The 27,963-nt window shown below is 38.2% G+C and overlaps 1 protein-coding gene across 1 annotated transcript in view; it reads right to left on the minus strand.

Moving 5' to 3' along the window:
• The window catches only part of crim1 (cysteine rich transmembrane BMP regulator 1 (chordin-like)), a 112,599-nt gene that overhangs the window by 38,898 nt on the left and 45,738 nt on the right, over positions 1 to 27,963 (minus strand). Inside the window, exons 3-5 of the mRNA XM_079853428.1 lie at positions 12,692 to 12,934; positions 10,394 to 10,514; positions 8,929 to 9,050 (exon numbers count right to left, since the gene is read on the minus strand). Coding sequence (XP_079709554.1) covers positions 8,929 to 9,050; positions 10,394 to 10,514; positions 12,692 to 12,934 — 486 coding nt within the window. The remainder of the gene's footprint in view (positions 1 to 8,928; positions 9,051 to 10,393; positions 10,515 to 12,691; positions 12,935 to 27,963) is intronic.

Raw genomic sequence — 27,963 nt, forward strand, 5'->3', positions numbered from 1 at the left:
CGTTTTGAAACACCACACCTCGGTTTAAATTAGTGGAGGAGATTGGTAACCATGGAAACACTACCCTAAGACGCCAAAGCCTAGTTTTCTCTGCCTCAAGACTGATTCAACAGGTCCCTTTCCCTCCGAGGCCTTGAGCTGTTAACTGGCCCCATCTGAATTGGTAGAGTGCATGACTGCACTAGCAGGGTCTGGACGAAATGAGGTAAGTGACAGAAGTCAACTATGTAATCTATATGACTGCCCAACCCTTCACACATCTGTATGGATACAAATAAAGAATGGCTACTACCTGTGTTCTCATATGGCTTTCTGAAAACAGAGATATAGAATCTCACACACGTACACGCACACACATACACACACACAGAATCTTATTAAACAAAGGCCATCTGAAGCAGGAGGAAAAAGAACCCATTTAAATTGAACTAAGAGTTTGACAGGATTGTGAAGAGGCAGTAAGACCTAATGAAATTCTCCATCTGGAGATTAAAACACCTCCACAGCTCAGTCTCACGGTTCCCAAACAGAGCTTCGAAGTGCAACCTTAAATAACAACGTCTATTCCTGTTCAAACGCTGCTAACCTTAACGTGGAGGATTTACATAATCTCCCACCTCCAGTCGCAAACTTGTACTCGTGCAGATTCCTCCCGCTTGAGGTCATGGTTAAACACGGACCGGTGTGCACTAAATGTAACGTAGCAGAAGAATCACAGCCGGTCTTTCAACACCAAGCTCGGCGCCACACACTGAGTCTCGTCAGGTCTTTAAAGAAGCCACAGCGTACACTTTAGCAGCATTTTATATTTTCCCCTGAAGTCCACTTATATTGTTAGATAAGGTTTTATGCACCAAAACAGACATAATTTAGTTTTATATGACCATTTTCTTCCTCCTTTCTGACCTTTAGAATTAAAAGTGCTTTGGAATTCTACACATAAATTGTTCCTAATACATGGTAGATATTGAAATAGGTGTCTTGAGCAATTGTGCCTGTCTCTGTGACTGCCTTTGGCTCTGCAAACATCAAAACAAGAGTCAAGAGGGCGGACCAAGCTTTTTGGCCAGAAAATCAGAAAATCAGGCAATCAGAAACACAATCTGTAAGTGATCTATTTTGTGTTTTGGGATCGTTGACATCTTTGGATGCGGAAATCATTTGGTAGGACATGTCTGTGGAGGGTTTTGGGTAAAGGGTGTGAGGTTGAATGGTGAAAGCTAACAAAACAGCAGCACTTTTAAACAAGATTTAAAAGATTTTATATGCAAATGATCTCTGTTATAATGACTAACCTATTTGCATGTGAAATGAGATCTAGTTTATTCAGAGGCCAAACTGCTGAATACTGAATAAGTGTTAGCATGTAAATATGCTAATGCTTCTGGTGTCACAACCACTGACAATTTCTAAATGATCCACTGCAGCTTAGTTTCCATAAATGATACAGGCAGGAGATTTGCATTGTTTAGAGAGTATGGAACCTGTTTAGAGTACTTGTGCAGAGTAGCTAACTAAAAACAACTATTGTATTACAGTAATTTAGCTGTTTTCAAAATAGTGTAACTAGTAAGCTACTTTTTCCCAACAAGAAGCAATGTAAGGTTACAAAATGTAGCATCACTTTTTTTTCCCACGCATAGCATTGCAACTGAACGAAAATCATTTGCTAGTAGAAAGTCTGACCCGATCGCACGAGAAAACATGACTATTTTACAAGGTGAAATTCATACAATATGTGATTCCAACTGAAACTTAACATTTTTTGAAAACGGTCTACCCCCCTATAACCGTCAGTGGAGTGCAAGAAGATTCTATGGAAACGAACGAATGAGATTGTACAAATTAATACGAATTGGTCATCAATTTGCCAAAATATAAAATAGTTATAAATTGTCATGAGACTGTGCTGGAACGTATATTTTTTCTTTAGTAACGCTGGAAGGCCTGATTAATTTTAGCGAATTAGTTTAGATTGTTAAAAAGCCAATTCACTGATTCATTTGAATCATCAGCAAAATCATCAGCTTTTTGTGTACTTGTAGCTTGTAGCATAGCTACTTGTTATAGCTTAACTGCAATTGAACTACTTTAAAGTAGCTTGTAGCTTAGCGAACTACAGTTTCAAAGATCTAAGGTGCGCCCAATATCACGTACTGTCTAACTAGGTACAACATTTGATGAGGAACAAAGTTTGCAACAAGCTAAAAAAGTAAGTTCTATATGTATGTATTATAAATGAGAAAGTATGTGGACTTTGGAATCTAAGCGGAGGTAGTAGGTCATCCAGGTGCGTTTCGCCTACTGTTTAATGAAAATAACAATTTCGGACATAGTACTCATTTCACATACAGTACAGGTTGTTTTTTTTTGCTATAGGGAAGTAGGCATATTCGGATGCAAGGCTAGCCTCACACAAAGAAAATGGAAGAAAACTATCTGAACCATGAAGAGGAAATAGAATGTGAAGGCTGAGGAGATTGCAGTTATCATCCTCTCAGATGCTTGAGATGTTTTCTTTTTTCTGTGTTAGGCAGGAGAACGCCTCTCTAGAAGGACTCAATCCAGCATTTTTTTTCTTCCTGTCCTACAGTCCAACAGGAGCTGCCTCCCGGTGTTTTTCAGCCCTCCCTCATGCTGCAGGCTAGCTTGTTTTGGCTGCAGCTGCTGAGAGGCAGACTAAATAATGTGATAACGCGCCACTTCACAGTTGCGTCTTACACTGCCAAGACCCGCCACTGCTCTGGACATGCAAATCACTACAACCGCACAACACCTGCAAATCAAGGCTAAGTTGTCCAGGAACAAAACAAAACAAAAAAAGATGGCGTTTTTGTGTGCATGTTTTCACATTTTTTATCTGTGAAAGATAGTGGCCGCTGTGTTGGAGCAGACATAAATAAGAGCCGAGTATAAAAGGGAGAGAATAGTGCCTACGGGGCCTGTCAATCATCACAGGCTTCATAGCGCACACGTTATGTGAATGGCCCCTCGGTGACTCCTATTCCACCCCTACCTTAAAGTCACTTTCCTCTTCCGACGCCGCTTTCTCTGAAAAGAGAAAAAGAGACGGCCGTGTTCTTCTATCCTTATCAATGTTATGTTTACACTAGCAGTTTAACTTCCGGTTATAACAAAATGTTATGTCACATACTGGCTGGGCCTGTTATAATCTCTCGAAAGAATGAGCAGCTGTTTAAGCATTTTACTTCAGATCGACATATGTTCTAATCCTTGCTTGTCCTATGAAAGAGTGTGCATTGTTCTTCCATACGTCAGTTTGAGAACAACATGCTATGTGTACAGAGCTAATCCTAATGTTAACAGCTCAAGCATCGACAGCACAATCAAGCTTCTCCAGAACACTTTCTCATTGACAAGAAGAGGACTGAAATCAGCGCTCATGACCTTTATTACATCTCCCTTCTATCCTTAGGTTGAACAGCTAGTGCAATCCGCCAATAATGCCCTTCTCCATGACAACCACTCCCTGGGTAAATATTAGAGTAATGATGGGGCTCGTAGCAGTGAGGCTGTATGAATGGGGACTGACAGGTGCGCCAGTTCATCTGTGAAGATGCACAAAGCTAATTATGGGACTAAAAATATCGCTAATGACAAACCAAATCTACCATGCGCAAATGTGGCAGAGTGGCTTCCTGTTTCGCTGCGGACAAACAACATGTTCGCAAATTCACTTGTTGATCAACACACTCTAATTTTATGGAGAAAACTGTGGGGTTGTTGCTGTTGAAAATCAATGTGACAAGTGAAAAAAGCTGTGAATTCAATGAGTAAACAAAGAGTGCCAAACACCCTAATTTAAACGTGCAAGTCATGGAATAGCACAATAACAACAACAAACTAAACTATCTTATCCTTGAAATTCCTTGGTGTGGTCAAAGTTACTTCACGCTTTAAAACCTTCAGAAAGGAGTTGCCATTACCTCAGGGTGGGAACATTCTAGATTAGATGCACACATACACACACTAATCAGACCTTCTTCTTATCTACTCTCCAAAAGGGTGACATCACTGTCTGAGAGAAAAATGTGGCGCACAAACACTGTCTGAGAATGCTCACTCCCTTGCCATCCCAAACACTTGCCTTTGGAAGTGTGTGCGGGCACCTAGGAGAGTGAGCGAGAGACTGGCAGAGAAAGACTGCATTCTGTCTGTCTGACATCTGCTGTTGCTAGAATCATCAAGCTGTGAATTTGTTCAGAAATGGCATGGGTGATCAACCTAAATATTCATCGTAATCTTCAAAACTACTTCATGTAGATAACATTTCCTGTATTTACACTACACTGCTGGGAAAAAAAACAGATTCAAGTAGACAATTTTGGAGAGCAATTGCAATAGCAAGCTAGCTTTGAAAGCATGAGATCCCACCCTCCCTTCAGAGCGTCTCCAAAACACAAGAACACGCACAGCTAGAGATGAGTGTCACAAGAGATGCCATTAAATTACCTCATGCCTCAAAGGACATAACATTACAGTAATAATGCAAGTAAACCACTTCAAGAGCGCTGACTTGTGCTACCTGACTGCTGCAGATTCATTTCAGCATTGATAGCAGTGCCATAGACATGCATGAATACAAGTCTGAGGATGTGAACCCCTCAGTAGAATGTCACGGGTTGCTATCTCTTAATTATAGTAGTTCTGGCGTGAACACAGCATAAGCTCATTGTTTAGGTTCAGGAGGAACTGTAAAAGGCGGCTGCTGTTTGTTTTTGGCACTCGGTCAACAACTCTTGGCATAGGCTCATGGAACACGGTGATGACGGGATGTCTGCGCGAGCAGGTGTGAGGAGGTATGCAAATACATAGGTTGACAGGCAGGTAGAACATCCTTCTGTGGAAGTCTCAGGACCAAAACCTTTTCTTCCAGTCATAGCATTTAGTCACTGCACAAGACTAATCTAGATCATCTTGGAAAAGCTAATGGCCAGTTTGAAACAGCCAGAGTTTCCAGCAGAGTATAGTCCGTGAGGTGCCAATGTGACTAAACCTATAGGGAAAAACTTCAAATAAACACAATATAAACTGAATTTAATAAGACTCGAATCCTCATTAAGGAATGCCGCAGTGAATAAATCTTATCACACATTACAGAGAACAGAAGTGAAAGACGCCGGCTCCTTTTTCCAATTAAAGATTTATAGAGACAGTTTCCAGCAGCCCAGCATTATGTAAATTAAATTAAAGGGATAGTTCACAAAATGAGAAGTTTTGAAAAATATACTGGCCACTCATTATCTTTCAGTATAATGAAAATAAATGAAGATTTGGGGTGTCATGTTTTAAATTATGACTTTTATATTTGAAGTCTTCTAAAGTCATACGATAGCTTTGAGGGAAGAAAAAGGCTGGAAAAATGTAATTATTCACTAAATAACTCTCTTTGGCACAGTCATCCTTGGTGTTCAAGAGAATAGCTTTCATTTGAAAGATTTGTTCATGAATCAGGCTAATCTCCCTGATTTAGTGAACTGACACTTAATAATCAAGATTATCAGTGAATTTGTCTGTTTGTCTGTACAAAGACTTCAGAACAGAGGTGTCGTGATATACCGGTATTAACGTTAATCGTGCATTTAAATAAAATGAAATATCGTTACTGTGTTAATTAGGGGTGTCATAATATACAGTAATATATATTGACAGACAAGACACTCAACCCGCACTCCAAGAAAGTTAGCTTTCTAGTGTGGAAGTTTTTTTTAATTGTATTTACATCCTTTAGTCCAAAAGTGTGCTCATTCGGATAAAAACTTATAGATTATGGTATATACACTTCAAATATCTTTAGAGAGCAGTGTTTTTTCTACTTTTACCCCAAAATAGGGTGATGTGAGAATTATGGAATGTTAAACTCTCACATGTAATTTATGTTTCATTCATACTCAACATCTGAGGGCGCCCTCATGCAGAAAGGCTACAAGTAAGACTCATAGGAGTAATACAATTTAAGATGTTCAAGGAAATCCCTAATCTGGACAAAGACATCCAGCTATCACTATAGATGAATAACATTCAGATAGAGGCATTTTGACTGATTCATTAAACATGAAGACAATTAACACACCATTGCGACAATTTATGGTTTATCCGTGTTCTTCAAGCTATCTCTGGTAATTTCATAAGGATAATGTATATTTATTATGCAATGCCAATTGACATAGCCTTTATCGCTGTATAGAATACTATAAAATGATATAATTTCTGCCTCATTCTGTGATCAGTTCACAGAAGGATGTTATTTCAAACTGGTTGCCATTAAATGTAATTGTCCCTTGGTATACAATAGAGCGATTCTTCTAAAAACTGATAGCACTATTTATTTATTTTTTCAAGATTTATATAGATATCGCAATACATTGTTATTGTGAATTCTTTTGGCCACGGTAATAGTGTAGTAAAACATTTGATATCGTGACACCCCTACTTCAGATGATTTGAAATATAGCATGCAAGTCTTTATTTTTATAAAGCTTCAGTCTCCATGAACTGCCATTGTGAAAAAGCGACTGCGACTGATATATTATTAAAAATTTCTCCTTTCGTGTTCCACAGATGAAACGGGAGAAATTTCAGCATGGGCTGATGTGACCACTTGTTGTTTTCTCTCATCCATCCGCAGTGCATTCATCTGTTGTGTCAATTTGTTCAAGTCATGACAGTCTTGAGAAGGTCACTCATCTAATGACGTGCGAGAGATATCTTTCGAATATTAATCAGTGTCTGTTCATCCAAGGGGATGAGTTCATTTTCTCTTTCTGTCGCTCCTTCGCGTTCTCCCCCACCCCTCTCATCTGTGGAATATTAGATCAGCCTTTACACTGTACACAGCCACCGGTGGCCAGATGTTCAATTAGCCTGTATTTCTGTTCAGAGCTTTGATGCTCCCCGCGCTGCTCTCCGGCCTCAGCGCTTTGTTCTCAAATCAGCCTTAGGCTAATTTCACCTCCCGCTGTGAAGATGACACACAACCTGGCACCTCACACACCACACCGCTATTTGTGCTTGCTTGTTTATGTACATTCATGCATGGAAGGAAGGTGACTCCCCAAATTACGAATATGGAAAAGCAAGTCCTTGGGTTGCACTCTCTTTTCTGTTTGTTGCTTCGTCTTTCATGTATTGTGTGCCCTAGGCCTGGTTATAGGGTGAAGCAGGAAGGAAATAAACAACTAGAGGGAAAGTGGGATTGTTTTCATGGGTCCCTTTATTCAAAGAGCCACTCATGAGCTTTTGTGTTTGGATGGAGCCTTGATTCTGTTGTCTTCCTCTTGGCGGTTGTCTATCTGCGAATATGGAAAAGGCCCAATGTGCGACATACGGCCTTGGTGCACGCTGATGTTTCCAGCTTTGATTTGTTGCTGATTTCCTGTGGCTTCCGTCCACCTGTCCCCTGCAGTCTCTTCATCTGAGAGAGTTCTCCACCACCTGCACACAGCTCTGCCCACAGCGACAGTGGGGTTAAGCTCTCTCTTTCTGTCCCAACTCTCAGCGCAGGTTTTATTAGTCAGTGAGCTGTGTAGTGTCTGTGCTTATGTTTGCGTACGGCTGTGCACAAGTGGTAGCCGGTGCTTTCCAAAAGTGGGGAATCGCAGATGTCACTTATGAATGGCAATGTGTACTTTGTGTATTTGATGTCTGTAATATATAAATATATATGGAAATGATATATAGGGCCCCATCATACACCTGGCGCAATGCAGCAGCACACAAGCATGCCAAATATTAAAAATAAAAGGATTACAATTAATATTGTGTTCATAAAGATATAGTGGAATCCAGCTTGTCCCATAGATGTTCTGCTTGCGCGCTTTTACCTCACGCATGAGCAGATCCGTTTGCTCTCTGGAGATGCGTTCAGTCTGCAAATTCCGTCATGTAAATAGCGAATCCGACATGGCGCGAGCGCAACTGGCGTTTAAAGGGAATGGGGAATTACACTCTGATTGTTTTTTGCACGTTACGCCCAAAACACAGCCATTACTCATTAATAGAATAGAAACAACCCTTTTAGACCATGCGCTGGGCACACAGACCATTTTTCCTGGCGTTAAACTAGCAAAAGTGGATTCGGACACGACCTAAGTGCACTTGCGCCGTGCGCTTTAGACCATGTGCTTAGATTGTTCAAATATGGCCCATAATGTTATTCCATCCACTCATGTGTCTCTCTCATTTTCCTTCCACACATCTCACACACCCAAACATATACTTAAACCGTAATGCCAGTCTAAACCTCTTTTTCTAGCACCACCAATTCCATGCAAGGTATCAAAAAAGTAGACGTGAAGTTATAAACTTGCAGTGTAACAATGTGGTCAATGTGTTAGTAAAGGGCAGATATAAACATTTTACAAGACTGTGCTTCTTTATTTCCATGTGTAAGAGTGTTTTCTCTCTTGTCACTACGAAGAATGAAAATGCAACCTAACTTCAAATTCAAAAAGGAGGAAAAATACATTCTCACTCATATAAATAACAACTCACAAAATCAAACTGAATAATGTTGACTTGAAAAAATGATAAAATCTTAAATATACAAATTAATTTTGTTCATTTTGCTTTAAGAGCAATGCTTAGATGACATTCACTTGTGCCTTGCACACACACACACACACACATAATTTGGGGAAAAATAATAACTATGTCTTTCTCGAGTTTGTTAAAGCCATTACATGTAAAATGAATTAAAATTAAAATCACTGCAAACTGATTGTGAAAGAAGAGCAACACAAGTAGTAAAAGTGTGTATTTCCTGTAGTTGTGGGTATTTTGTGGGTAATACTCTGCTGAGGCCGGTCACTATGGCAGCAGCGACAGGGTTCTGCACACCGACTAGACGACCTTCCCAGTGCACCAACACAAAAACACTAATTAAGACACACAGAAAACAGAACCTACCATTGACGCACTCAAACACATCGCAGCACCTCCCAGGTGTTCCGTCACCACGGGACACAACCTGAGGTGAAGTCCCTGCTGAGCACTGTGGGAAGGTGCAGAGGCCAGGCAAACACTCACATCTGAGTAGAACAGAGAGAGAGAGAGAGAGAGAGAGAGAGAGAGAGAGAGAGAGAGAGAGAGAGAGAGAGAGAGAGAGAGAGAGAGAGAGAGAGAGAGTCATGCCTAATACATAACAACAAAACACTCTCTCCTGGCACTCCTATGTTATTAACTTTCAGTACTGAAATAATCCATTCTTTATACTAGTGAAAAAATAGGGAAAATGTTTTCGTTTTTTTGTACAATTGTTTTGGTCTAATCTGGATTATAAGCATGAGACAGGTGTGATGTCTAACCTAGACTCTGAGTGTGAGACAGACGTAACATCTAACCTAAATTAGTCTGACATGTTTACCAGTCTAACCTGGATTGTGAGTGAGAGAAAGGTGTGCCTAACCTGGACTGTGCGAGTGAGACAGATGGGACTGTGCAACCAGGACTGTGTATGTCAGACAGGTCTAACTGTGTAACCTGGATTATAAACATGTAACATGAAACATTTGACCTGTATTCTGAGGATTGTAACGTCTAATCAGGATTGTGAGTATGACACAAGTGTAACAATCTAACTGGGATTGTGAGCATGAAAGAGATAAAACAGCCTTACTTGGATTGTGAGAGCAAGAAAGGTGCAACGTCAAATCAGGATTGTGAGCATGAGACGGGTGTAATGGGCTTACTGGGACTGTGGGAGTGAGACAGGTGTGACGGATAACCTGTACTGTGAGTGTGAAACAGATTAAACAGTCTAACTTGGATTGTGAGAGTAAGACATGTGTAACATCTAATCAGGATTGTAAGCATGAGACGAAATGGTCTAATTGGGATTGTGAGTGTGAGACAGGCTTAATGTCTAATGTGGATTATGGGCGTGAGAGTAGGTGTTACAGTCTAACTTGGATTGTAAGCATGAGACAGGTGTAATGTCTAATCAGGATCATGAACATGAGACAGGTGTTACGGTCTAACCGGGATTGTGAGAGTGAGACAGGTGTAACACACTGCCTGGATTGTGCGTGTGAAACAGTCTAACTGGGATTGTGAGAGGGAGACAGGTGTAATGTCTAATCAGGATCGTGAGCATGAGACAGATGAAATGGTCTAACTGGGATTGTATGCATGAGACAGGTGCTACATCTATTATGGATTGTGAGCACAAGACAAGTGTAACTTCTAACTTGAAATGTCAGTGTGAGACTAACCTACATATTGAACACCAGACAGTTGTAACAGTCTAACCTGGATAGTGAGTGGGAGATGTAACAAAAAAACATACCTAAATTGCAAATGTGAGACAGACGTAAGGCCAAACCTGAATTGAGCATGAGACATGCCTCGACTGTGAGTGTGAGAAAGGTCTAACCTGGTAGGAAGGGTGCAGCAGCCGTCTGCTGTCAGTCTGACCTGAGTCTCATAGCTGTCTGCTGGACACTGGACAGGCTTCACTGGTGGACACTCTACTGTGCTGCAGTCTACACTGAACACTGAACACAAAACAAGAGATAAAACATTTATCACTCCACATCAAACCTCTAATTAACAAACCTCATCAAACTCTCATCCAAGCAAATGATTTACCTGCTATAATCACACCACAGATTTCAATACATACTGTTTACAGTGCAGTAAACAGTGCAGTGCAGAGCAGAGCAGTCATCATATAATGAAGGTTTAATGAAAAGAAAAAAAAAAAAACCCAGTGGAAAAAACAAACATAAAAAGCACTTGCTGCAGGTTAACATCAACCAATGACAGTTTCAGAGGAAGGCTATTATTATATTTCGATGACCATTAAGATCAAACATATGTATTAAAGGGATAGTTCACTCCAAAATGAAAATGTTGTTACTTAAATGTTACTTAAGCCCTATTCGGACGGGACTAGTTTAACATGGAGAGGTGGGGTAAAGTAATAATTACCAGAGCTTCTCTGTGATTTTAGTGCGGACAGTGCCAGTAAAGATCACGGCAACTTTTACCTTCAGTAAAAAGGTCCGGAAAAATTACCTCAGGTAATTCTGATCCCGTGCGAATAGACCCGCTGTAAATATGTATGTAACTATTCCATCATTTCCTTTTTAAAAGTAGTTGTCCACGGTTTTTCAAGTATGGAGACGCTTGAAAAAGCATTCAGTTGCGTTCTAGATGCTGGGACGAGTCTGTGGCAAAACTCAAGTGTTTTCCACATACCATTCAGATCAGAAAGAAGATCGAAAGCACTTGTTAGAGGCACGAAACATCTTTTAGCGTTAGGTAAGTGCCTATTACCAACAACATCCAATCTGAAGTTAATTAATACATCGTTCGACCGGACATAACCGTTTTATATATATAAATATAGGTTATGTGTTTGTGCACGTGATATCAGGAAGCAACGTAATACGCACATGACGACAGGAGGGTAACGGCTGTGTGTAAATCGAGTTACTCTTCCCACTTCTGCTACTTTTACTGAGATATCTTATCCCGTGCGAATTGGCCATTATTATTACAGACGTCCTGTGGTAAAATTACATTACTCCATCTACCCTTGAAAAAGTTAATCCCGTCCGAATAGGGCTTTACTCACCCTTAAGTTATTCCAAACCTCTATGAGTATTTTTTTCTTCTGTTGAGCACAAAAGAATATATTTAAAAAAATGTTGGAAACCAGACAGTTGACTGCACCCATTGACTTCCATAGTAGGAAAAAAAACTATGAAAGTCTTCCTACTATGGAAGTCAATGGGTGCAGTCAACTGTCTGGTTATCATCATTCTTTAAAATATTTTCTTTTGCGTTCAACAGAAGAAAGAAACTCATACAGGTTTGGAACAACAAGAGGGTGTGTAAATAATGAAAAAAAAACTATCCCTTTAAGTAAATGCTCTATTTCATGTTCAACTTTACTTGTTTTTCAAAAAAGCGTACATACAAAAATAACCCAAAGACATATGTGTCCTATTTACCAAACTGCCCCTTGAACAGAAACATATTTTCAACAGCCCATGACTTTAGCGTGTCTCAAAAGCGTTGGCAAACTCCCAAATCACGAAAATCACTCTCTTTTATGTATTGGGAAATGAATTACGGATATTTTTTTGAAGCCAAGAGGCTATCTCTGCTCAAGGCTGCCATACTGCAGCAAAATATAGCATGACAGAAGAAGATATATTAAAGTTAAGGTACTATGACAGCATCTTGAGATAACCTGCAAAGAATTCAAATCTATCACTATCAGGTTCCTGGTGTGGATCCCCAAGACTCCACAACAATCCATCTATTACTCTAGCAGGAAAAGAATTTTATGTTGCAAGAAAAGTTGACACGGCATGTTTTGTTTTATATACAGTATTAGAAAGACCATTGTAGAGGCATAGTCTCCCACAAATGAAAATTCTGTCATCATATCCTCAGCCTCATGTCATTCCAAATATGCATATTGTTCGTTGTTCTCTTCGAAGAATCTTTACACAGTTCCTGCCAAACAATGATAGTGATCAGAAATGTCAAAAATGGACATGAGGGATAGGATTTCCATTTTTTGGTTGAAACATTCCATTAAACCATGCTAGTGGAGACTGGTTTGTACTGGTTTGGTTGATGTTCACCGGCAAATCGCATGGTGTGAAAATGGAATCAAGGACGTCACAACACTTAACTAAATATTGGATTTCTTTACCCGGTTTGCATTCGTAGAGATCACAGCACTCGCCGGGTTTGCCGGAGCTCTTGGATACCAGGATGTTGAGGTGCCCGGGCTGGCACACTTTCCTAAGACATCCGGCTGGGCTGCACACACAGCGGCTGGGCAGGGGGCAACATTCACCCGGTGGAGCGTAGCCCTCGATTAATATGGAGTCCTCAGGGCAGCGTGGAGAAAACTGCACCTCGCACCTCGCCCTAGAACAGTCTGGTCTTTCCTCTACGGAGAAAAAGAGCACAACTTATGTCATTTATGATGGTCAACTATGCTTACTATTGATTCTTTTCCTGTGAATAAAAACTGGTAAATAAAGTAAATAAAACAGAGCAACTCACCGGTAACCTTATTAGAAACTGCAACATGGTTTAAATTGAATTGTAAGAGGGATTGTTAGACTCGCACAGATGTAAGTGATATACACGACTCAAATCAATAACCAAAACAAGCTATTAAAGAAAAACCATCTGTCAGGGCTCACACCACATATTTTGAACTAAAAACTCCATGTGGCGATACATATGTGGCGTATTCCTCGCATTAAGCCTCTAATACTAAAATACGAGGTATTTGTCTTCATGTTTTTTTTGTGACAGGTACTGTTTTACCAAGAGACAGACTAGTTCGTCATGTATATGAGCTGTGACACAGTGACATGCGATTTGTCTCACATATGAAAGGAATAACATCTAAATAACCACACAGTCATGAAAAAAAAAAAAAAAAAAAACTAATTCACAAAAAATGTAATTGCCATATGCATGTAGTTAGAGGTTGGTAAAATCTTTGTTATTAGAAGTTGGTAAAAAATGTTTTTGAAAGAAGTCTCATTTGATCAAAGATAGAGTAAAAACAGTCATATTGTGAACAGTTGTGTACAAAATAAAATATCTATTTTCTGTTTTAATATATTTTAGAATGTAATTTATTCTGATTTGCTGCTTAAGAAACATTTCTAATTATTATTAATGTTGAAAACATTTTTTTTGTGGAAAACAGTGATAAATATTTTATTATTCTTTGATGTATAACAAGAACAACATTTATTTGAAACAATCTTTACAGTCACCTTTGATCAGTTTAAAAGATCATTGCTGAATAAAAGTGTTAAATCCTTTCAAAACAAATTATATTCTATTTTTGGCTGGTTTATTCTCAATTTACCTGCTGGTAATAGCATGTGTGTCCTAAAAAAAACGATATACCCTTATATAAAGTGTATTTTCTCAGTTTCTTTCTAGTAACAGACATGATAAAAGTAGGGCTGACTGACATTTGACTACCTTGAGCAGGCAGAACGATGAGCAGTTGCAGCAGCAGAAGCATGCATGTCAAAGTCCAGCATTTTATGAACACACTCAATTTGACCTTCCTTCATTCAAGGCATGATTGCTTTTATTCATTCTTTACAAGGGAACAACAAGCTAACAAAGGAAAAAGGCAGAGAAATTGAAAAGGTGCATGGGAGAGACATAAAAAGAACCACAGAAAAGAAAACTCATGCTGATGTGAATGTGAATGAATGGCAAATGTCAGCAGGAGAGAAACGGCTGACATGCTGTAACGCTCCCGTTGCTTGTGTTCTGTCTGATAACACTTGGCAGAGGGGTGTGTAATAACACTAAACGCAGAACTACATGTTAAAACACAGGCGGTAGTATTAATAGAGCCAGGGCATCTGAGTGTGTAATTTGAGTAGACTGATCTGGGCCATATTGTGGTTTTTCAATCAATATACTGTATGCAGTTTTAAAGGGAGAGTTCATCCTAATTTACTCACCCTGGTGTTGTTCTACTGGACTGCTGTATGCCCTTCTTTCTTTTATGGACCGCAAAAGAATAATAATTAAAAAAAGTCCCACGTGCGCTAGCGACCAGCGTCAAGCTTTTTAAAAAAGATTCAAAAGTATCACAGAATGATCCCATGTGACACGAGCCGTGTATTCCAAGCGTTCTGGGGGAATACAATAGAAATCCCAAAAAAAGTATCCGTGTACTTTTCTTCGTTGAGTTAAATATCTCCGTTGACAGATTTGAACGCGATAACTTCTTGTTACGACGAACACAGCGATCTATATTCATCTCAGAGAAGGTGGTACATGGGTTGTATTTCATGTTGCGTTTTTGTTAATCTTGATTTCTCATAACTTGTGTGTTTTTTCTGGGCGAGACGGAGAGAACTGCGACACTAACAGAGTCTCACGAGCGCGCACATCGTGCAGCTGTACAGAGAACAACAAAGGTAAAGGTCAAGAAATTCGTTACATAATACATTCAATTTTGGTTTGTTTTTCACCAATCACTCTGTGATTCTGTGAGTGAGTCAAACTCAAGAAAAAAATCCATTTTGAAGCTTGAAATTTCCAGTCTGCACATAATAGAAAAAAATCTCCTTTTATGTTCCATGGAAGAGAGAAAGTCACATATTTGGAACAACATAAGGATACATAAATTTTCAGGTGAACTATCCCTTTAAAAGACGTCGAGAGCCCTTCCCTCAGAAACGCGATCAAACAATTGCTCTGAACTGACGAACAGCAAGAAAAGAAATGCACCGCAGGCCAAAACCACTGACTTTGTTGACTGAGGTTACATTCTACATTAACCATTACTCTGACGCTGATTAATTAACTAGCTAAACTTATTAAAGGCAATGTACTACAGCCATTAAGCACATTGTTACCGCTTTGTTTGATCTTGTATGAAAACCAAATGTGTGCATGTCTTACAAAGAGGCTATGGCCTATTATTGCCTTTTGATGTGTTATGATGTGCTAGGAGAGGAGAGTCCTCCATAGAGAGAGGGGGTGTAATTACCTCAAATGATAGACAGAGAGAGAACATAATGCTTGTAAATTCACAATAAGAGCAGTGAAGATAGATACCTCTTTAAAAAGCTCCTCATATTTAAGCACTGTGTTTATGTGTCATTATACAAGCGCCCAGGCTTTTTGTTCTCGGCAAGGATTTAGGGGCAATTATGACGGCATTATTTTTTGTTTGCTGGCAAATGCCACTTGAATGTGAAATGACTTGATACATGAAGATGTGATGGGTGAAAATGAGACAAGAGTGAATAAGTGACATGGCGAAGTGTCAAATGAGGCCACATGTAACAGTCACCAAATGAGACAGAACATCACAACACCTTGCAGTGATGGATGTGACATTTAGTTTATGCTTTAGAAAGACGCTTTTATGGGAAGAGGCTTACAGTACTTTCAAACTACTTTTATTAGTACAGTATATATGCTGCCTGGGAATCGAACCCATGACTTCCCATGACTGCAATGCTCTACCATTTAAGCTACTGGAGACAAAAAAAAAAAACTCACATTGTGTACTTTTACGTACTTGTTCTTGGCATAATGTGTACTTGTTTAAACTATGGCCATTAGCAATTTAGTATTTTCTTAGTGGATATGACTTTGTCAGAGTTCATTTATAGTTCATATGTTTATATGGGTCTCAAGTTGCCATTTAAACATTTTCCGAGAAACAACCACAAATAAAAGCTCCTCCATCTCCTTTCATCATCTGTACATCCTCTCTGCTAAAACCATCCGAGAACTCTCAAAATATTCAACAATCCCCAACACATCAACAAATCTATCCTTCAGCTTTAGCTATATGTGTTATATGAACTCTCTCTCTCTCTCTCTCTCTCTCTCTCTCTCTCTCTCTCTCTCTCTCTCTCTCTCTCTCTCTCTCTCTCTCTCTCTCTCTCTCTCTCTCTCTCTCTCTCTCTCTCTCTCTCTCTCTCTCTCTCTCTCTCTCTCTCTCTCTCTCTCTCTCTCTCTCTCTCAAGAGTGCACTGCTTTAGATAAACAGCCTTTAATTTGTTCTTATACTTGGAGCACAACCCAGCCTCACATTGTACTATACATACATCTTATCTGGGAATATTTTGCCCCCAAAAGGATTGTGGGAAATGCCTTAATTGACTTCCCCTTAACTGTTGTGTGCTGAAAACATTCAAGAACTCAATATTACTACAAAACACACTCAAGACTTATAGTGATTACGGTAAATATGCAAAACTGCACATTTAAAATTTACTGGTTAATGGGTGCAAAAGTTGGTTTTGGTTCACTTTATATCAATTATTCCGTCAAATCTGTCTGAATGTGTAGACCGTAGCACTGGTGCTAAAATGAATTTAACAACACAACATACACCAATATAAAAAAAATATGATTTTTTATTATTTTTAAAAATATTTATTATGTTCTATGCAATAACCAATATATTATGGAGGACTGAGAACGTCAAATAAATATAAAAATTTCCATTGGACGTTGATATATTTATTGACATTTTGGTTTATTTATTGACACTTTTACTTAAAGATTTATATATATATATATATATATATATAGCCAATATATATAAATCCAAAAACAACGTATGAAAAATATTAATATTATTTTTTGCTAAATATTAATAGTGGCCAATATATATATGGGCAAAATCAACCGATATGGATAAATTAAAAGTCTAAAACTGACTAATAACCAACAGAGTACCAATTTATCTTATCCAATTTAGAAAATGTACACAACAAATCTAGATAAACTAGTCAACCTTAATGACTACTAGGTTGTTGGACCCTGACTAACTGATCATCACGACCCATCCATTGGCAGTACTTACTGCTCGCTGGGACTTAATGGTTCTTGTTAATTGTAGCCTGATGAAAGAAAAGGTGAGAAAAACACTTCCTCACAATGCGTCCCCTCCTTCACTATGACGAGAGCTACTGCTCAGTTCCTTTTTCATGTTTTTCACAGCCTTCGCTGTGATTTCTCGTTTGACAATGACAGCTGTTCACCACTGATCGCATGGACTTGGTTGCCAGGCATCTGCTGCTGAGATGGAAACAGATTGTTACATATAAATTCAATCTGGGAGCAGCCTCGACCCCTGGGCTTATCATACTGCCACTTCCTAAGATGCGACAGAACACACCATCTCCGGCCTCTAACCGTAATGAAGTCCAATAACACCTGGGACAGTGCGAGCGCACAAAAAGAAGCTAATGTCCATTTAGATACCAGCAGGTAATCTATACAGTTTCACATCTAAGACTGAAACATCAGGAAATGAAGTTAAAACATTGATTATTGTGCTATAATGAGCTTATTCATAAGGAGCACAGAATTTTGGCCGATAAAAAGACCCAACGTGCAGAATTATTGCCTATAGAAAAGCTGTTTTTCAAAGCACATAATCAAATCAGCCATCATTGATGGAGACAGGACTCTGGCTGAGAGCAGCAGGTTGGCTTGGCACTGTAAAGTCATTACTTGTTATTTCACAGAAAAAGTCTAATGGATCCAGGGAGACAAGGAAGAAAGTGGCAGAGAAAAGAAAAGTCCATGGAGAGTATAGAAAACCCAACAAACTGCAGATAAACAAGCAGACAGCTCCTACTAAGTAACTGTCTTCAGACTTCAAACAGTCTACATCACTAATTCCACCTTTAATTACTACATAATTACTTTTACAACACCATTTCAAGAGCATCACCATACTGTTCGACAGCCTTCACGCAGTTAAATGTCATGTTTTTCCTCTGGTTTGGAGAATGAATCTTAATTTTTGATGACTTCAGTCTTGTTGTTAACGTCTATTATTCTCCGCCTACATCACAAATGAGTCAGCTAATCAAAACCCACGACAGTTACGTTACAGGCTTACATGAAATCATTTTTATTTTTATTTTTTTATCCATCTGTCATGTTATGACATATCCTTGTCACGAGAAAAACTAAAACAAATATGATATGGATGCTGTTGGATTTATAGTGTTTATGATCACTAGTTGCGGTTCAGTACTTTGTTCAGTTTTGAATTTTATGTTATCTACAATAAGCAGTATAAATATAAAATATCCAACATTTAGTACAAACTAAATTATGTAAAAATATGTTATAAAGGGCCGGTTTGCATCTGTCAGTTCACTTGGTCTTTCAACAATAGTGGACGTGCAGTGATAAGTGATATATTTATTATATACACTGCTGTTCAAATGTTGACAGAAAGACATTTATGATGTTACAAAGGATTTCAAATAAATTCAGTTCTTTTGAATTTCCTATTCATTAAAGAATCCTGAAAAAAGTATCACAATTTCCACAGAAATATAAAAATGTATATTCATAATTAAAATGATTTATGAAGTGACACTGAAGACTGGATTAATGATGCTGAAAATTCAGCTTTGCCATCACATATATAAATTATACATTTTCACACAATTTCAAAATATTAGTGATTTTACTGTATTTTTGATCAAATAAATTCATAGTCATATACATTTATGTCATATAATTTATGTATGGCACGCCTGAAACGCTGTATTGGCCTTCATGTTCTTCCAGAAATGTATCTATCCATTTTGTAAAGTATTATGTACGTGAGCTCTCAGTAAATTAGCTAAATAAACATGTAATGAAAACTAATATGGATTTGTGCGATATCCGGAGCTTGTACAAAACCCAGGCTTTTCCTTGCACATATGGAACATTTCAAAATGAAAAGTTCCATCTTTGAAACATAGTGCTAAAAACCATAAAAAAGCATTTTATATCATGTATAAATTAATTAAGAACATCAGTCAAACTCTGATTTACCTTCCCACATGTCAGCGATCCATTTAAATGCAAAACGACAGAGAGAGGTTTGATGAAATGTAAATAAGGAAGGTGATAGATCAGCTTTCTCAGCCTAAGGCAAACAAGAATGAGGAAAGGATTGAGACGGTTCGTGTTTTTCTTCACTGATGGAAGCTGTTCTGAAAGAACCGAGGTAAATCTGCACATAGTGTGCAGTAAAAGCATATTAACACTGGAGTGAGTTTAGCTCTTATTCATATAAGCTGAATTCATATATATATATATATATATAATTTTAAGGCAATGGTTCTCAACTATTTCCCTCCTTTGTACAAGATAATATTATTAGGCCCTCCAATCTTAGTTGATATGTACCTCTGGTACTTCTATTTTAATAAAAATATGCCAACAAGGCATATTATGCCATTTAATGTAGTACATCTTTATTTTTTTTAATAATTAATAATAAAAAAAATGTATATGGCATATTGGGGCCCTTCTAGAAGTTTGCTGAGGCCCTCTAGTAAGTCCCGACATGCTGGTTGAGAACGACTTTTTTAAAGGTACGCTCCTGACATAGCGGATAACCAGGCTGTGTTCGAAATCGCACACAACTTGTTGCTATAAATTGTATTGCATATTACGGCATTGCATTGTAAACTTCATCAAATTCTATTTGAATCAATGGAGAGTTACTCTTTAATAGAATAGTATACTGCATTTAAATGCATCTTAAAAATAAAGATTCTTTATTGGCATCTACGATTCCATGAAGAACATTTAAAATCCATAGAACCCTTCCATTGTACAAAAGGTTCTTTTTAGTGTAAAAAGGCTCTTTAAATTATTCAAATGTTCTTGATTCCTTAAAAATACTTTGGGGAACCCAAAATGGTTCTTCTATGGCATTCGCTGCAAAAATCCTCCTTTTAGGAGTACAGACACTCAAATGCACTTCCATAATTTCACACTGAATCCAAACCAAACCAGTGGAGAGACACATAAAGAGAAATGAATCAAAATGAGAGTAGATTCGGCCCTCAGATGACTCATTACCGCCACTGGTTGATTGAGACTGTCAGACTGAGCTCTCTACAGTCCAACAACTGTCCACTCCACAATACCCTGCCCCTGGAGAACATCACTGACACACTTCAACCAACCCATTATACACATCTGGATTTGGAGTGCCTAATGGTCCACATCTGTTGAGTGTGCATGCCCAGCAGCGAGGGTGATTGAAGAGCACGTATGGACCAGCGCACACACGCTTTATGCCACGGCCCACATTTGCTCTGAAAATCATTCCATGCTCAGAGGTGCTGTTAGCACATCATCATCATCGAGCATCCATATGGACACGGCAACACTTTGTCCCTGTGTTTCGTTTCTTTGGCAACCATTTACAAGTGTGTTTGGTGAGCCCTAACACACTGAGGTGAGAAACATCTTACCACGTTTGCAAGATGACCACGTAAAACATTAGATGAGGGAAAAAAGGTCGCTGTATGAGGGAGAGATATTTCTCTTTCCAAAGATGGTAACTGTGATTCAGTATTCATGAATTTCTAGCGTAGGTTCTTATGGCATCACAAGGAACTCATTTTTTCTATCATTCAAAAAGATTTAAAATGCAATTTAACTTCCACTCATGTGACTTTTCCTATATAGCCACCATGAAATCAAAATTGATTTTATTATAATGTTATAATTGATATTATAATGTTTATCCATGCACATATTTTTCATCTTTAACAAAGGTGTAAAGAGTACCTGTAAACCATACTTGAGAAAAAGTACAGATACCTTACAGCGAAAATTACAAGTTACTAGTCATGAGGTTCAATATGACCAAAATTAAAAGTAAAATGTTAAAGTATCTGATTTTTACAATACTTAAAGTCCCCCTGTAGTCCTGAATTCCTTCATGCCTTAAAATAGCTTGGATGTTACTCTACACCCTTGCCTCATTTATTATACTCGGTTCAGTGAATATGCAAATTAGCCCCGTCTCCACTCACTCACACTAGTTTAGATCCACTCGTTGACGATCACACATTCAGGTGATTGGTTACAAGGTAGTTTGTGATGTCAGAAACACCAGCGATTTCTAACCGCGTTTTTGAGACTGTCTTTGGTTCATTGCAGTTTTAAGGAAAAAATACTCAGCAATGGTGTTGACTCATGAATTTGCACATGGTTTGTCTTAAAGCATATTAAAAACACCACATATACACATTACACATTGTTTATAGACATATAAACAACATTAAAAGCTTGATTTTCACCACAGGGGGACTTTAAGTATTTTACTCATACTGAATGTAGACTCAAAGATGCACTGGTCCTCAACAACTAAGAGACATGCCAGTGAAAAACAAGAAACAGTTGATTTGTTAAGGGAGCAATAGCGTGTTAATCTTCTAAAATTGAAATAAAACCGAACTTGCATTTATGTGAAGTAGCAATATTGACAAGTTTGGGTGGGTAAGGGCAAAACACACAAGATAAAGTACCTTCAATGCCCTGTAGATTGCGATATTGCCTTTTGTTGCAGAAATAAACTGCTGCAGAAAAAGTTAGGTGCCATGCAAAATGTAACGAGTAATTGCATTACTCATCACAAATGTATTTGAGTAAAGAATACAGATACTTATTCAAAAAAGTAGTCAAGTAGAGAGTAAATGTTGATAATATCTTAGTAGCTAAGTAGCCAAAAGGATACTTAAATACAGTAACTAATTACATTTAGCCTACTCAAATATTTACACCACTGATCTTTAATCAAAATAACTTCACCTGCCTCTCACAGCAGTATCTCTTGATGTGTTTACTGGCGTGAGTGCAGGACAACCTGAGATCACATGAGCAATAGCAAATCACAACCATCCAATACATTTTTTCTTGTTCGAGAAGCCATTTCACTCGGATAAACGTCACAAGAGACCATCACAATTCCCTTTTCATGTCGACTTTAAGTGTTTGCGCCAAAATTGAAGTATACTTTGGGCTTTAAAAGCAGGCTCTACATTTAACATTCAGCTAAATAATATAAAAATGTATATACAGTTTACCAGACTCATGTGAGGAAAGGCACCTAAACCCCAATCGCTCCCCGGGCGCCACAGCAAAAAATGCCCACTGCTCTGGGTGTGTGTGTGTGTGTGTGTGTGTGTGTGTGTTCACTACTCACTGCTCCTAATGTGTGTGCACTAACTTGAATGGGTTAAATGCAGAAGACAAATTCCGAGTATGGCTTGCCATATTTGGCCTTCACATGTCATTTTCACTTACACCTGATTGTCAGCAAGTTTACCTAAAAACCCCTCTGAATAATTACACATTTCTGGCACTACGCCACCAAACTGAATATTTTAGGAACAAACTTGATGGGATGTTTTCATGACAGATGGCATCCGTCACTTACACACTTCAAAATGTTGGCATCTTCATTTAGACGTGGCATGCATTTTTGTGTACAGACACTCCTGATGCTTGAAACAGCGCTAACTATATATATATATATATATATATATATATATATATATATATATATATATCATTTTGGCACCTTATGACTGTAAATAAGATAAATGAATGCCAACAGTTTAACAGTAGCAACCACATATGTATTATAGCTGGCAATTTGCAAGTAAACCGCCATTGGCGATGGTGGCATGTTGTGTTCGTACACATTAGCGACTACTATTAAAATGTTGCTTTTCAAAAACAATAAGAGAATAATGCTAAATACAGTTTTGTAAGAAATGTTTATGTCCAGTAAATTCTCAATTCACCCAGCATTAACAAGTACGGTGAAAAGTTAATTTTCTACAAGGCTATAGTTCAGTTCCTCTGGAGCTGGTTGAAAGATGGTTTGGTCGAGCAGACGATGAAAAAACAAGGCGACAGCGAGAGCGAGAGCGAGAGAGAAAATTGAGGGGAGTTCAGGGACCGGTTTTACAGCCAGATAACTCGCCTTCACTGTGTAAGCCACACACCCCAGTGAGCAGTTTACTCTCCATTAAATGACACAAACACTGACCCAGTGCCTGGCTTTCTCTCACAATACAGGCTTCTTTACCAGACAATAAGCTCAACATTACAGTTCACTGATGGGGAATCAGTCAGCTAAGTGCCATTGAAAGGATTATTGCGGTTCTCTCGTAAGTACCTGCTCTTTGGGGTACGTAACTTCAAATAAGAAAGCCACACAAAAAAGATGGCAAAATACGGAGGACTGTCTGGTACAGAAAAAAATGTTTTAAACGTGTAAAAGATTACCCTGAAAGCAGATCTTGTTATGGAACAGACTGTGCGGAGGAATAAAGCTGTGAGAACACAGGAGGATAGGGGAGTGCAGCCAGGTGTGGCTTTGCGACTCCACACAAGCTCTATTCTTTGACAATCTGGCCACTGCTGAGGGATATAACGCCCAGCACAGGGAGTGTCTGAAACAACAGCATTTCTATCTATCAATGCTCTGCTCCCATTAGCCCCATCAGTAGCTTTTTTGTGGAGTGTTAGATTACAAGGCCCTTGGAGAGCGTGGTCTCTTTGTTTATCATTGGGTCTTTAGAGCTGACTGCACTACGATGTGTTGTCAAGAGCCCTGCAAACTAGAATAAAGACAGATCTTGTCCAAATGAGGCGCTAAGTTTGGCACCATTTGGTGTCACCAGTGCAATGGGCGCTACCTGATTTAGTCATGACACTTGACTAAATCAGTATACTTCTAAGACAAAGACAGATTTATTCTAGTAGCCTGAAATGTACTCTACACTTGAAAAATTATTGTAATTTTAAAGGTATAAAGTGCTACTGTAAAAATCTGTTAATTTGTTTCACCATCCTATATACGGTGAAAAACTGAAATAAATCAAATGGGACATTTCATGTAGGCCTAATTTTTTACAGTAAGATACTGTTAAAAACAGATTTTGGAATGAAAAAGAACAAGTCATCTTATAATTTAAAGTGAAAAACTGTAAACTGACAGCATTCCTGTGTGACACTTCAAATTGAATGTTTTTTCATTTAAATAAACGTTTCTTCTTAGTTTTTTCTTATCAGTTATGCACATAAGGATTCCATGTTAAATGAATGTTTATTGCATTATTTTAGTGTCATGTGAGTTACAATGATGGTGTCTTGTGTTTGTTGGGAAAGACACTGTGTGCTTACCTCAGCTTGTGGAAAAGCTACTTGTGATGAGCTTTGATCCATCATGTGGCTTTCTCTTTACCACCTGTGTTTTTTGGTGGTTGTCAGTGTACTATAAAAGTGCAAAACAGATTTTAGCACTTCAGTATGTTGGAATATATTAATATTATATCAGTTAATGATGACAAAAAATACGTCACATGGACTAGGGTACAGTAGTGTACAAAAGGGGTTAAAGCCATTGTGTATGGCTTCATAAAAAAAATATATGTTTTTATTGAACATTGATGGAGCAACAGATTTTGTGTAAAAATAAAATGTATGAGGTGGCAAGGTGGGCCTTTTACCCCACACACGACCGTTAGCTTTAGCATTGCAGCAAAATGGTGCTTTAGTCGGAATTAGCGCCATTTTTTTATAGTACGTATTCTTTATTTGCCTCTCCTGTCAAGGTGCATCAGTAATTTGAAGAGAATCTTGCTAAGAAAATTTGACACCATCCATGTACCATTCATAGAATGTTTTATGTATATTGCACACAAACTGGCAATAGCTTTTTCAAAACGGCAAGCTTTTAGCGGATTGTTAAAAAAAAAAAAAAAAAATCTGGCAGTCAGGGTGCAAACTACGTGTTTACAAGTTCCCAGGCTGATACAACGGGCACTTCCAAGGAAGAAATGATGACTAGATTTGACAGTTTGTGAGGTTCGTAGCATTGCATTTTGTTTGAGGCCTTTAGTAACAAGAAAACAAGATTTCCTTGAGAACACCTGTATATTCTATATTTTATTTTGTCAACAAAAGCTCAACTTTTTGGTCACTTTACATGGTATTCAGATGACGTTTGACTGAAACAAAACTCTTCAAAGATCTTCAATTAGGCTGGCAAAAATTTGGAGATTAATTCTTCCTGCACCCTGACTGCCAGAAATCACATGAAGGCAGCCAATTGGATCGCAGCTTGCCAGACCGAGAAAGTGCTTTCCGTTTTTGAGTGGACCGTTTGCGATCTGTGTGCTGAGGCTAGGAAGCATTTAACTTCAGTGGTTGAGAGCTTAAGTCTCCTCACTACAGCACCAAACAGATCAACAACATAGTTTGCAGAGAAAAAATGCTGACTGAAGAGAGATTTGGCAATCTCCTCCACTGACAGACTGATAGCCACTGCTGAGAGGAGAGAGATACAACAGATAAAGTGGATTAAAAATCTTATAAATGTTAACAATTTCATACAGTGGTGACCGGATATCTGAGACCACACCAAAAATCTGGGATTCAAAATGAAATTTAAATCTGAAAACAAAGATTTTTTCCCCAATTTTTTTTTTAAATAAAAAACCATTATGATGAAAAAGCGACAATAAGTAAGATTCTATTCTTCTTCTATGTCACTAATCTAGAATTTGGTTTATAATAAATGTGAGCAAATTTTTACCATGTGAATCTTTGTGAAAATAAAATAAAATTCTTGCTTCAACTGATGCACAGAATGGTCTTTGTAAGGTTTTCACATCATACAGGATGAAATGGATTAGCAATGTGAAATACTACAAATTTCAGTGACAGTGTGTTGCCTAAATGACTAGTCGACTAATGGAATCACTACAAAATTAGGCAGGTATATACTGTATATCAAGTCAAGTCAAGTCACCTTTATTTATAAAGCGCTTTTTACAATACAGATTGTTTCAAATCAGCTTTACAGTGATAACAGGAAAATAAAGCAGCAAAGCTTGTTTCGGCTGTACAGCAGATCTAGAAGAAAATAGTGTCATAGTCCAGTTTATGTAAGTTCTGTGATGGTTCATATCTGTTGTAAAAAAGTTATTAATTTAGTTCATTTATCTATACAGCCGCTCAGGAGAAAACAGTGATGTCATAGTCCAGCTCAGCTCAGTTCTCATATAATGGTATCAATGTAGGCAGATCAATAATATTGTTGAATATTAAGTGTCCCCAACTAATATATATACAGGTGCTGGTCATATAATTAGAATATCATCAAAAAGTTGATTTATTTCAGTTATTCCATTCAAAAAGTGAAACTTGTATATTATATAGACTCATTACATGCAAAGTGAGATATTTCAAGCCTTTATTTGTTATAATTTTGATGATTATGGCTTACAGCTTGTGAAAACCACAAAATCAAAATCTCAGAAAATTAGAATATTACATGAAATCACACAGTAATTACACAGTGACACCATGGTCATTGAACCAGGTTTTGGTTCTTTTGGCAGTGTGGGCCGGTGCAAATCCTGCTGGAAAATGAAGTCAGCATCTCCATAAAGCTTGTCTGCTGAAGGAAGCATGAAGTGCTCTGGAAATGTCCTGGTAGACGGCTGCGTTGAGTGGACAGCACAGTGGACAACACCAGCCGATGACATGGCTCCCCAAACCAACACAGACTGTGGAAACTTCACACTGGACTTCAAGCATCTTGGATTGTGTGCCTCTCCATTCTTCCTCCAGACTCTGGGACCTTGGTTTCCAAATGAGATGCAAAATTTGCTCTCATCAGAAAAGAGGACTTTGGTCCACTGTGCTTTATTAAATCCAGAGTCAACGCAGCCGTCTACCAGGACATTTTCAGAGCACTTCATGCTTCCTTCATTTCCCAGCAGGATTTGCACCTGCCCACACTGCCAAAATAACCAAAACCTGGTTCAATGACCATGGTATTACTGTGTAATTACTGTGTGATTTCAAGTAATATTCTAATTTTCTGAGATTTTGATTTTGTGGTTTTCACAAGCTGTAAGCCATAATCATCAAAATTATAACAAATAAAGGCTTGAAATATCTCACTTTGCATGTAATGAGTCTATATAATATATTAGTTTCACTTTTTTAACGGAATTACTGAAATAAATCAACTTTTTGATGATATTCTAATTATATGACCAGCACCTGTATATATAACGTTGTAAAATTGTCAATAATACATTTTGTAATGATTTTTTTATCTATATTTTACCCGTGATTTCAAACCTATGAATCTCACTGTATTTGCTAACTGCTGAATACCAGATTGCTGAATATGGGTAAAGAATACCACTTTCACCTTAAAAATACTAAAATCAATCTTATCTTCACCTGAGAATAACCCAGGATTTGAATACACTTAACTGCTCTGTAACTAATTCAAAGCTGAGCTGCTCTTTAGAGATGCATGTGCCACGCAGGTCTTGTCGCGTGGGCATGTAGCGCACTTTACATTGCAGGTAAATGCTGAGCAACGCTCTTCCCGCAAACACTATCATCTCTCAGACAGTCGAACCGCTGCCTGTTAGACGTTTGACATCGTAGCTGTTCAAGTAGAAGAGAGAGAGCAAGACGTGGACAGACAAAAATAGGAAAAAACTCAGACACAGTAGGAGGCAGGAGATACGAAAACCTCAAGAAAACAGAGGCAGAGGATAGAGCAGGATAGATGTACAACAACGAAAAGATAGCAAGAAAAAGAGA

Source organism: Squalius cephalus (genome assembly GCF_949319135.1).
Source record: "Squalius cephalus genome assembly, chromosome: 20".
NCBI classification, from domain to species: Eukaryota; Metazoa; Chordata; class Actinopteri; order Cypriniformes; family Leuciscidae; genus Squalius; species Squalius cephalus.